Source organism: Alosa alosa, chromosome 7 (genome assembly GCF_017589495.1).
Source record: "Alosa alosa isolate M-15738 ecotype Scorff River chromosome 7, AALO_Geno_1.1, whole genome shotgun sequence".
Classification (NCBI taxonomy): domain Eukaryota; kingdom Metazoa; phylum Chordata; class Actinopteri; order Clupeiformes; family Clupeidae; genus Alosa; species Alosa alosa.
This window is the reverse complement of record NC_063195.1, coordinates 10,621,162-10,633,640: the sequence shown is the minus strand read 5'-3', so window position 1 is coordinate 10,633,640 and position 12,479 is coordinate 10,621,162. Positions and strand designations below refer to the sequence as shown.

At 41.8% G+C, this 12,479-nt stretch overlaps 1 protein-coding gene across 12 annotated transcripts in view; it reads right to left on the bottom strand.

The window, feature by feature from the left end:
- Positions 1 to 2,325: 2,325 nt before the first annotated feature.
- Positions 2,326 to 12,479, bottom strand: part of LOC125297521 (NACHT, LRR and PYD domains-containing protein 12-like) — a 99,448-nt gene continuing 89,294 nt past the window's right edge. For all 12 annotated transcript variants that reach the window (XM_048247888.1, XM_048247895.1, XM_048247900.1 and 9 more), the window contains 3 exons: positions 9,991 to 10,164; positions 8,171 to 8,217; positions 2,326 to 3,950 (listed from right to left, as the gene is read on the bottom strand). In XM_048247888.1, the coding sequence (XP_048103845.1) occupies positions 3,364 to 3,950; positions 8,171 to 8,217; positions 9,991 to 10,164 (808 nt within the window). In that variant the 3' untranslated portion in view covers positions 2,326 to 3,363. The remainder of the gene's footprint in view (positions 3,951 to 8,170; positions 8,218 to 9,990; positions 10,165 to 12,479) is intronic.

Sequence of the window (12,479 nt, the reverse complement as noted above, 5' to 3'; positions counted from 1 at the left end):
TACAGCACAGTGTCTCCATCACTGCACTGGAGCTTCAGGACTGTGCAGTGACCAGAGGGAGGACTGCCCCCTACTGGCCAACACCACTTCCAGCAGCAACTTAGGAGGTCCACCCAGAGCTGCTTAGCTGCACTAATTTAGCAGAAACATCAGGGTGTGTGTGTGTGTGTGTGTGTGTGTGTGTGTGTGTGTGTGTGTGTGTGTGTGTGTGTGCGTGCGGTGGCAGATTTATCAACTTAGGGACCCAAGGTATGCCCCCCATCCAATCTTTAAAAGAGAACAAAAATAGCCTAAATGGTGGTGGATAGGCAGCTAATGCTAATCTAAGTAAAGGTTGGAGAAGATAAAAAAAACCTTCCTCTTTAAACCCTTCATACACTTCTTTACTCCAAAATGAAGATGGAAAGCAGAATACACACAAAGTGTAGCACAACACAACATGAATTGTCACGAATTAGATGAAAATACAGTTGCTTAATATATAACTACTTGGATAGGCCTACATTACATACAGCACCTGAATGTCACCCCTCTCCTCATCCACTGGATAAACAACTTTCTCAGCAACAGGCCACAGACAGTGAAAATAGGGACAACGACATCATCACCTACACTGGAACCCCCCAAGGTTGCATACTCAGTCCCTTCCTGTACACACTTTACACAAATGACTGCCAGAGTTCACTACCCAACACCACTTACTACAAATATGCAGATGACACAGCCATAGTAGGACTACTTACAGACAACAGTTCCATCACAGCCTACCACCAGTCCATCACAGATTTTGCACTGTGGTGCTCTGATAACTACCTCCAACTCAACATTGACAAGACAAAAGAACTGGTCATTCATGCATCAAAATCACCCCCTGGACTCACTCACATCACCATTCATGGCCAACCAGTTGCACAGGTCAGCACTTTCAAATATCTTGGTCTCACCATTGACAATAAGCTTAACTTCAATGAACATGTCACCATTACACAGAAACGTGCACAACAGAGACTGTATGCAATACATGAAACTAAGATCACTGTATGTTGCCCCCCATCTCCTTCTGCTACTCTACAAAAGCATCATCCAACCCCTTCTACTCTATTGCTCCCCCTGTTTCTTCACCATACTAAATGTCACCAGCAAGAACAAACTCATTAAAATCTCACACTTAGCATACAAGATAATACAGCTTCCCACCCCCAGCCTCACTGATGCAAATGACACAGCCACCACACACCTTGCACGCACCATAGTGAGCAGCCCTGACCATCCCCTGAACCGGTTCTTCAACCTACTCCCATCTGGCCGCAGATACAGAGCCCTGGACTGGAAAAAAGCGCACTTTAAGAAAAGTTTTATACCCTCAGCAATCACTGCACTAAACAAACTCCTGTGACAATTACCCATTCCCCCTATTCTTTTGTGTTTTATGTTGTCTGCACTGTCCACCTTTTTGCTTGTATGGTGTTGAGGAGGGAGGGAATGGGGGGTTATATGTTATGTTCTATGTATGAGGCTGTGTACATCCTGCATGGAATGTAACAATGATATGTGTGAAAAAGAATATCCTTATAGGACAATAAAGACTCTATACTCTATACTAATATCGATACATGTCATTTAAAAGTAAAAAAAAAACACATAGACCTATTATTTAGGAGGATTACCCTCGCAAAAAAGGGATGAGGTTTTGTTTCAAATGAGTAGCCCTCCATATGATATCAGGTCCTTCAGGTAGCTCTCATTCCTGAAAAGGTTGGAGACCCCTGGTCTAGCCCAAAAGAATGGCTCTGTTATGCCATGAGCCCGAGTTAGGCCTACTGATCTTTCAAACTCATGTTTGTGAAAACCATCCTTTCAACACCTCAGATCATCTAAACATGTTAGCTACATTTAATGTATGGGCTACAATAATATAAACTAGGCTACGCAATTAAGTCCTTCCAAACTAAAAGGATTGAGGTGTTTTTTTTCAGCTGCTCCTTTTCCCATCATTTAGCGTGTTTACATTGATTAATTTAGCAAACGCTACAATGTCCATGGGAATAGTTTTAACAAGTTATGTGTACCAGTTGGTTTTGTTACACTGACGATATAAAGTTAGCCAGTTAGCAACCTAATAACGCTACCATCGAATGAATATACAGTAGCTTCCAGAGAAATTTGTCGTCAACATTGGGTGAATTAGGTTGTTAGCGTACACTGAACAGTTAAGTAGATAGATAGATAGATAGATAGATAGATAGATACTTTATTGATCCCCAGGGGAAATTCAAGGTCTCAGCAGCAGCATGCATACAACACAAACACATTCTTTAACAGCAGAAAGAGTAATTAAAGTATATAATATATACTAATAGTAAACACAAAACTAGTAAACACAATTCTTTCAATCATTGTATTCAGAAACAAGCAGAACTCCACCTGAATGTAAAACGAATGTATAAAGTCTAACTGTTAGCGAGTTTGCCAATTGACTTGTGTGATGTTAGCATGCTTTCATGTTTAACATGTTAGCATGTTAGCATGGTGGTAACCTTTCCGAACCTCTTAACCATCTGTATCTATGCCCATGTTTGATCAGATTTATTTAGGAAGTGGTTCTAAGTTTTATACGGAAATCGGCTACTGTGCAGGCCAGTCAAGTTCATCCACACCAAACTCTGTCATCCATGTCTTTATGGACCTTGCTTTGTGCGCTGGTGCACAGTCATGTTGGAACAGGAAGGCGTCCCGAAACTGTTCCCACAAGTTGGGAGCATGGAATTGTCCAAAATCTCTAATACTGAAGCATTCAGGGTGTCTCATTTCAGGGGCTATATGGTTCTAAGGCCAGATTCGTAGACCGGTTGCGTCATAGTGGCGTGACTAGTGCTGTCTACTGGAGACGGGCGCCTTTGAATTCGGCCGACAAACCCATCCTTCTTTTCCCCCGAAACGGAGTGCGCATCGGGTGTAGCCTATGCTTCACGGCTTACCTGGCCCCCAAGATTTGATACGTTTGATGTTTCATTCAAGACATGGCAAGACAGTTGGCAGAGGTGTAGACCTAGCCTACACATGTAAATATTGAATTAACGGTTCAATAACATTTAATTTAAATTATCAGGTTACAATGTGAACTATGGTTAAGCTATGAGTCCTGACCTCAACCCAATCGAACACCTTTGGGATGAGTTAGAGTGGAGACTGAGAGCCAGTATCCTTGTCTAACATTAGTGTGTGAACTCACAAATACCTTGTACCTAAAAATACCTAAACCTTGTGAAAAGCCTTCTCACAAGAGTTGAAGCTGTTACAAAGGGTGGACCGACATCATATCATATTAAACCCTATGGATTAAGAATGGGATGTCACTTAAGTTCATGTGCGAGTCAAAGCAGGTGAGCCAATACTTTTGGCAATATAGTGTATCTGTTGGATCTGGCACAGGGATATTGAGGAGTCAGAATAAACCCAAAACCCTGCATAGAGGGGCTCAGTGAATGTGGAGTGGAACGTGTGCAGATGGGTGAGTGTGTCAGAGGAGACGCTGTAGAAGGACAGAGTGCCGGCCGGCCAGTCCAGGTACACTCCTACTCTTCTGGAGCGGGAGGAGGGGGCAGGTATGGTAGTGTTTTTATAGTTGTGCCAGACAGAGTAACTGTCAAGAGAGCACCACAGACTCCAGGACTTGGCATTCCGTCCTATTCTGACATCATCACCCTCCCCTTTCCTCTTGATGCTTTTATAGGCCACAGCTACATGAGCCCCATACCCACTGCACTCAGCCTCCCAGTAGCAGCGTCCAGACAGGCCCTCTCTACACAACACCTGATACCACCAGTTAAATCTCTCTGGATGGTCAGGATACGGCTGGTCCTCTCTCACCCATGTCACCTTTCTGTTCCCCTCAAAGAGTGAGAGACCTGTGTGTGCTGTGTTTGGGTCCAGTGTGAGCTCATAGGCATCTGCAGACAAGAGGAGAGGAGAGAACATCCTCATCAGAATATGGGGAGGGAGACACACACATCCTAGCACAAAATCCCATAATTCCCTCAACATGTATATATATACACACACACACTTTAGTATATTATGCTATATACCAGCACTATACATGAACATACAAATTCACCACACACACAAACACGCACATTCCTACACATCATGCAATAACTGACACACACCTATAAACATTCCAGTACATTATCCTATAACTTCCTCAACACACATACTTCAGTACATCATACCATACCCCACCGCTATACACACACACACACACACACACACACACACACACACACTTCAGTACATCATACCATACCCCACACTGCAAAAAATAAAATCTAACCAAGTGTTATTAAGCACTCTCTCGAAAGATCATTTTGACTTAATTTAGGAGGACCTTGACTTATTTTAAGGAATATTATCAAGACAAATTTACCTAACGCACTGGCAGACAAATTTGCTTGTTTTCTGGATGAGACTTCTTAAAAGGAGTCAAACTCTTCTTAAATTAAGTCAAATGATTTCACAAGAAACAACTAAGTAAGTCTCTATACTGAGAACAATAAATAAATAGGGGCCGGACCACTAGTATAAAAGCTGGCCCATTTCCAAGATGGCTCCCTCTCGTCCTCACTCCTGACAGACGCTGGCTGGCATTCTTAGTTTACTATTTTTCTTGGTTAAACTTTGTTGATTTATGATCTAAGCACTTTGGTAATTGTTTTGATATTTTATTTTATGAGTTTAGCCGTTGTAAATTTTCCTGCCCGTTTTTAGTGAGTATAGGTTATTAAATTTCCCTGGAAGACTCACCTTTAACTTTTTTTGGGAGCGGCCTGTGCCCCAGGATCGGGAGGAACTTAACATAACCACCAAGTTGAGTTTTACCTTGTTATTTTCCTTTCCTTTCGCCACAGCTAATACAAGCGCTAACCAGTAGGCCACAGCTAATACAAGCGCTAACCAGTAGGCCACAGCTAATACAAGCGCTAACCAGTAGGCCACAGCTAATACAAGCGCTAACCAGTAGGCCACAGCTAATACAAGCGCTAACCAGTAGGCCACAGCTAATACAAGCGCTAACCAGTAGGCCACAGCTAATACAAGCGCTAACCAGTAGGCCACAGCTAATACAAGCGCTAACCAGTAGGCCACAGCTAATACAAGCGCTAACCAGTAGGCCACAGCTAATACAAGCGCTAACCAGTAGGCCACAGCTAATACAAGCGCTAACCAGTAGGCCACAGCTAATACAAGCGCTAACCAGTAGGCCACAGCTAATACAAGCGCTAACCAGTAGGCCACAGCTAATACAAGCGCTAACCAGTAGGCCACAGCTAATACAAGCGCTAACCAGTAGGCCACAGCTAATACAAGCGCTAACCAGTAGGCCACAGCTAATACAAGCGCTAACCAGTAGGCCACAGCTAATACAAGCGCTAACCAGTAGGCCACAGCTAATACAAGCGCTAACCAGTAGGCCACAGCTAATACAAGCGCTAACCAGTAGGCCACAGCTAATACAAGCGCTAACCAGTAGGCCACAGCTAATACAAGCGCTAACCAGTAGGCCACAGCTAATACAAGCGCTAACCAGTAGGCCACAGCTAATACAAGCGCTAACCAGTAGGCCACAGCTAATACAAGCGCTAACCAGTAGGCCACAGCTAATACAAGCGCTAACCAGTAGGCCACAGCTAATACAAGCGCTAACCAGTAGGCCACAGCTAATACAAGCGCTAACCAGTAGGCCACAGCTAATACAAGCGCTAACCAGTAGGCCACAGCTAATACAAGCGCTAACCAGTAGGCCACAGCTAATACAAGCGCTAACCAGTAGGCCACAGCTAATACAAGCGCTAACCAGTAGGCCACAGCTAATACAAGCGCTAACCAGTAGGCCACAGCTAATACAAGCGCTAACCAGTAGGCCACAGCTAATACAAGCGCTAACCAGTAGGCCACAGCTAATACAAGCGCTAACCAGTAGGCCACAGCTAATACAAGCGCTAACCAGTAGGCCACAGCTAATACAAGCGCTAACCAGTAGGCCACAGCTAATACAAGCGCTAACCAGTAGGCCACAGCTAATACAAGCGCTAACCAGTAGGCCACAGCTAATACAAGCGCTAACCAGTAGGCCACAGCTAATACAAGCGCTAACCAGTAGGCCACAGCTAATACAAGCGCTAACCAGTAGGCCACAGCTAATACAAGCGCTAACCAGTAGGCCACAGCTAATACAAGCGCTAACCAGTAGGCCACAGCTAATACAAGCGCTAACCAGTAGGCCACAGCTAATACAAGCGCTAACCAGTAGGCCACAGCTAATACAAGCGCTAACCAGTAGGCCACAGCTAATACAAGCGCTAACCAGTAGGCCACAGCTAATACAAGCGCTAACCAGTAGGCTAATCAGTAGGCCACGGCTAATACAAGCGCTAACCAGTAGGCCACAGCTAATACAAGCGCTAACCAGTAGGCCACGGCTGCCCCAATAACGCTTATAACGCTAGTCTTAGGGGCACAGAGTAAAGTAAAAAGAAATCTCTATTTCTATACCACTACCAAGGCTCAAAATAGCACCACACTTCGACGGTAACATAATGAGGGTCCCTACATGTAAACGGAGGCATTGTGAACTTTGTAAGTGTACAGACAGTTTATTTTAAAAGATATAGTTTAGAAACACAGTACCGTTCACACATATAGGCTATACAAGCGGGCGCCACCTTGGAAAACCCCCCCTCCTAGACAAAAAAAAGTTAGGTGACCCTCCCCTCAACAAAGAATAAAAAGACATGACCCTCCCCTATTTTCCTCTGGTGACCCCGTTTATAAATAACGAACGGTCCCTAAATAAAACTGCCTTGCTGAACTCCAGGAAGAGCTCTTTCCCTGAGGTTGTGTGCTGAACTCAATATCTCAGCATTAATGTTGCACTCTATCCACTGGCCCTGTCAAGTCAAGTCAAGTTTATTTATATAGCGCATTTCATACACAGAGGTCATTCAATGTGCTTTAGATAAACAAAACCAAACAGTAATAACAAATAAAAGCATAGAAGGGCAATATAGTCAAAGAATAGTTCAAAAGGTAAAGATCATAAATAAATAGAAAACATAAAACAAAAACAAAGGCAAAAGTAGTAAAAAAGTAATAAAAGACAAGGTAGAATAATTATCAATGCAGATTCAGAATTTGTAACTTGGCGCAGTTAGCAGAAAGCATCTGAGAACAGTTTGGTCTTAAGTCTAGATTTAAAACTGGCTACAGTTGGGGCCTTTTTGATGTCATCCGAAAGTTGGTTCCAGAGCTGAGCCGAATAGTAGCTAAAAGCTGCTTCACCATGTTTATTTCTAACAGTAAGTTTTACTAACAGGTTTTTCACCTGGGACTTGAGAGGATGAGAAGGTGTGTACTGCTGAAGCATGTCTGACAAGTATTTAGGTCCTGCTCCATTTACTGATTTGTAAACAAGCAATAGTGCTTTAAAGTCAATTCTGTGACTTCCTGGAAGCCAGTGCAAGGACTTAAGAATTGGAGTAATGTGGTCAGTTCTTTTAGTTTTTGTTAGGATCCTAGCTGCTGCATTTTGTATCACCTGAAGCTGTTTGATAGTCTTTTTAGGAAGGCCTGTGAACAGTCCATTGCAGTAATCAACCCTGCTGGAGATAAATGCCTGCACTCTTATTCCTACTTCTATTGGCACTCTTTAACAGGCTGAACCGTTCACATTGCTCTGATTCACACTGTCTAACATGCTGTATATTGTACATACTGTAGTTTACATACTGCACATACTTTACTGTATATTGTACATCCACCCAACTGAATATACTGTACTGCATGTTATAACACCTGCTAAGTCTATATAACTGCATATTATTTCTGCACATAATTATGTTCTTTTGCACTTCACAGGCTCTGTATTTGTACTCTGTATAGAGATAATAAAGTGGAATATAATCTAAAATGAAAATACATGTGTGTGCACATACACACACACACACACACACACACAGTACATCATGCTATGAATTGTATAACACTAGATGCTACATTGCTTTCTTATGTGTACATTGAAGTTTTGATGTTAATTTTGATTATCTAATCATATGCTGTCCATATTGAAGGCATCTCTTCAAACACATCAAGAGAAACAACCATATAGACTTACATTTCCGTAATCCTGGTTTCAATCTGATATCTGCACAGTGGTCAGTCCTGTGACACACACACACACAAACACACACACAAACATTAGAAGTGCAAACGCTGTATCAACAATAGGAGAACAATAGCAATGGAAGCTTCTATGGAAGCGCATTTCCACCAGTTAAAAAAATAAATAATAAAAAGTCAAAATTATGAGATAGAAAAGTCAAAATTATGAGATAAAATTTCATAATTATGAAATATAAAGTCAACATTTTCACATATGAAGAACTGGAAAGGAAAGTCATGGAAAGTCACTGCTCACTGGCCTGGCTCTGAATGCATATAATGTGAACCTATCGACATCTGACACTGAATGCATGGCATTTAATCCATCGGTACCCATGACACTATGACACTGACCAGACATTTAAAGTACTCCTCAATATACTCCATTTTTGCATCAGACTCAAGCCAATGTGATTTTGGCTGGTGTTTACTTATTAGGCTGGCCTACTTTCTATCTCGTAATTTTGACTTTATATCTCATAATTATGACTTTTTAATCTAACAATTGACTTTTTATCTCATAATTGACTTTTTATTTTTTGATTATGCTTTTTATTGACATTTTCTGCAAAAAAGGGTACAAACACCGGAACAGGTCATCCAAATGATTTCTAAACAGGTTTATTAAGTTGAAATAGTTACCAAGTTCCCCTTTAAATTATGTTTTAACTCCATGCCGCTTTTTGTTGATGGACAGCGCCATCTGTGATTCAGTTTTCCTACCATTTTAATAAATGACACATGCACTTGCGTAAGGAATTGTTTTCACTCGTTCCCACACAAAATTACATACTAGGCCTAGGTAGCATAAAAAATGTCACTTACTGTATCTATGATTAATTCGAACTTTGTTGGTGATAGGCTCATAAGTGGAATCATTTTATAATTTTACAGTTCTGGATGATCACAGTCAGATGGCAGCGCCAGCGTCAGTTGAACGAAAGCTTACACACTAATTGAGCCCACAGTTGCTAAAGTAGATCTACTGTGGAGGTAAGATAAGTAGCCTAGTGCGATCTGAGAGAGTTGCCTCCTAACGGAGTGAGTGTACTTGATTTGTGCACTTGAACTCTGTTCTATCGTAAGTTGATATATCTCCCAAATGAAATCATACTCAGTGCCCGATTAGAAAGCTTTGATTTTTAAGTTTTAAACATGGTTGAAAGAATGTTCCACAAACGTTCCCGGAACCAAAGATTTAACGATGAAGGAACGTTATGGCACTCTCAAGAAAACTTTCTTGAATGACCGTTAGGGAACGTTTGCAGTGAACGAGCAGTGAACATTCCTGCATCCTTTCGCAAACATTTGCAGAATGTTCCCCGAACCGAAAATTGTTTCCTGGGCTGTCTCTTTTACCCCCTACAGGTTTGGATAAATAAAGGCCTGGTCTGTTTTTTTTAAAGACTGTGGAGGTGAAACCCAGAGCTCTAAACTTTTTTTGATATGGACTATGTCCTACATCATTCAATTAATCCCACTTTGTTATCTATTTTGCACATTAGACACAATATTTTATCCTGTCATGACAAGGATAAACCGACACCTGGCAACAAAACAAAAGGGTTCACAAACGTTCTTTTTTCTAAATGTATTTCTTTCAGTACCACAATGGTTACAAGAAGTAGGCTATGATTCAAAATGTAAGCTGACTGAGAAAATGTATGTTTCATTCATCCCGATCAGAAGGGAGAATCTACAAGCTAGTCAAATCAATTACATTATATATGTGTAATCATTCTGTGACAGATTGTGCTGATTTTCTGTTCATACTTAAGTGTCTTCAGTTTACAGTGAAGCTCATCCAGTCTAGCAGATAACAGCTTCAGTCCTGATTCTTCAGGATGATTGTAGCTCAAATCCAGCTCCTTTAGATGGGAGGAGTTTGACGTCAGAGCTGAAGCCAGAAAACCACAACCTTTTAAAGAGATGAGACAACCTGAGAGTCTGAGAGAGAGAGAGAGAGTGAGAGAGAGAGAGAGAGATCGGGAAGGCTTAATCCAAGAGCTGCATTCACCAGTAACATGTGTGCATAAATTAAGTCTGTGTTTTGATTCGGGATTTTCCAGGTTTACCCATTTCAATTTTACTAAGCAGAGGTGTGATTTTACAAAAATAGACCTCTTATTAGAGAATCCCCATTAGATCGGAAAACATAACATTATTCAGGACAGCACTCAATTACACTTAGTATTTTAATGTGTAAATGAACCTATGTGTTTATAACATCGAGGACGAGACAAAAAACAAAGGCACACACCACACCGTGGATAAGATTAAGAATAATTTATGTAGAGTGTCTAACATAACAAACCAAATAATGAGAAAACCCCTGAATATGTCAGTAGAGAAAACCAAGACTCACATCTAACTCACACCTAACAAAACCAAGACTCACATCTGCTGCTGCCACCAACAACCCTATACCCCACTCTCTAACCCACAATGGATCAGGGTGCCTTTTAAAGACACCCTGGACACCAGGCCAAGGCATCCTCGTCACCTTGGCCTGCTCATCTTCACCTCTAATTGATTAATTGTTAGGACGCCTGGTAATAAGTATTATTTCCAAAATATATAAGCAAGACTACACAAGATGGAATATCTTGAAATAAGCCAAATCATATCACACAGTTCAGTCTCAATAAGTAAAAATAAATCCTGAAATTGATATAACAAGATTCAATTCTGTATTGAAGACAGTTACACAAGTTAAAGGTGCTAAAGCAATGTTGGGTAATGTCACTTCTGTTGACGTTCAAAACATATACAGTGGGTCCCAGTTAAAAATTGACACTTCATTCACGATCAAGGTGATTCACGCAGCTGGGTGAAATGTAAGTACAACTGCAGCCGCTTGGGGGCAGCATAGTCCGCTGTGGCGTTCCGCGGTCGAACCGGACGGAGCGTTTGACAGCAAGGGCTGTGATTGGCCGAGTTTTCAATGTGTTGTTTTTCTGTGTTTTTAGCAGCCACTGCAACATGCTAGTCCACTGTAGCCTATAAGCTTTGTACATAATGTTAAACATAGTTTTGGATTCAGTGGCAAGATTTCTTGATTGTACAGTGCCTGTCTCTCAGTAATGTTTTAAAATGAGAGCTTCGTCAGCTGGCAGTAGGCTACTTTGTCGGCAGTCATGAGAAGTTTGCTTGCTAACAGAACATAAATATGCTGCCCAAAAACCTTGTGAATAGTTCTGATTTTTTTACTACACTAACAAGGTTGAAATATAGCCTTTGCCTACAGCATCTCCTTAACAGTAATGTTAACAAAATGACAGCATTCAGATGACAAAGGAAAATTAATTCGGTCACTCAAGGCTGTGCCACATCAACCAGTGTAGGCTACAGTACTTATCTTAAGAAACGTGACCCAGCGGGGTTAGTTGTAACGCGGTGTTACAACTGTAGGCTGCAATACAAAATATTGATTGCAATACAAAATATGCGCGTGTTAGTTCAGTTCGTTTTGTGATGTTTTACAGTTTTGCCTCATGTTTTCAGGTTTGAGGGCTTTTTTTTTGCCAAGATTGACCTTGGTTAGACTCTGCATATGTTATTTCTCTGTATGGAAAATAAAGTCAATTTTCGACACACGTCTGTTATCTAGTTCAATAACAAGTGTTGCTTGTTAAAACATGTGACTAGTGAAACTCAAATGATTTTAGAAATATTTAGCCAAAGCCAAAAAGTGTTGCTTTGTGCCCCGCGCTCCCCCACTGCTTGTGATAGAAGGGGATGGGGGAGGGGGGCTTAACATGAAAAAGCTTAATGTCCCAAAACGGCAACGAGTCGTTTTAGGCTACAGGCCTTCATAATGGTAGGCTACAGGAAGTGGGGGGTGGGTATGGGATGAGCCTAGCCTAGAAATCTAGACGCGCCCCTAGCGGCAGCAAATTACATTTGCTGCCAGGGCTAGTCTAGCAACTCTCCGTTGGCTTGTGAGCTCCAGAAATCGAAACTCAATCAGGCCAATGAAATCGTGTATAGAGTCGTTAGGTGGGCTTGATGGCAGAGTTGCAACGGTTTGGCCTGAATTCCCTGCTACTTGAAAACAAATAAGATGGATGTTGCTGTTGGCGAACAGTGTGACACGAGTTAAGCTTTTATTAAGTTGGCAAACGTTTGAACTAGCTAACTAGCTCCGCTGGTGGTAAACGACTCATAGCGCTGCCGCTGTCCTATTGCGTGCAGAGGGAATTTGAAAGACAACTGATTATCCCGCCCCTCGGACTGAGCACTGCGAACGGCGAGTGCCCAGA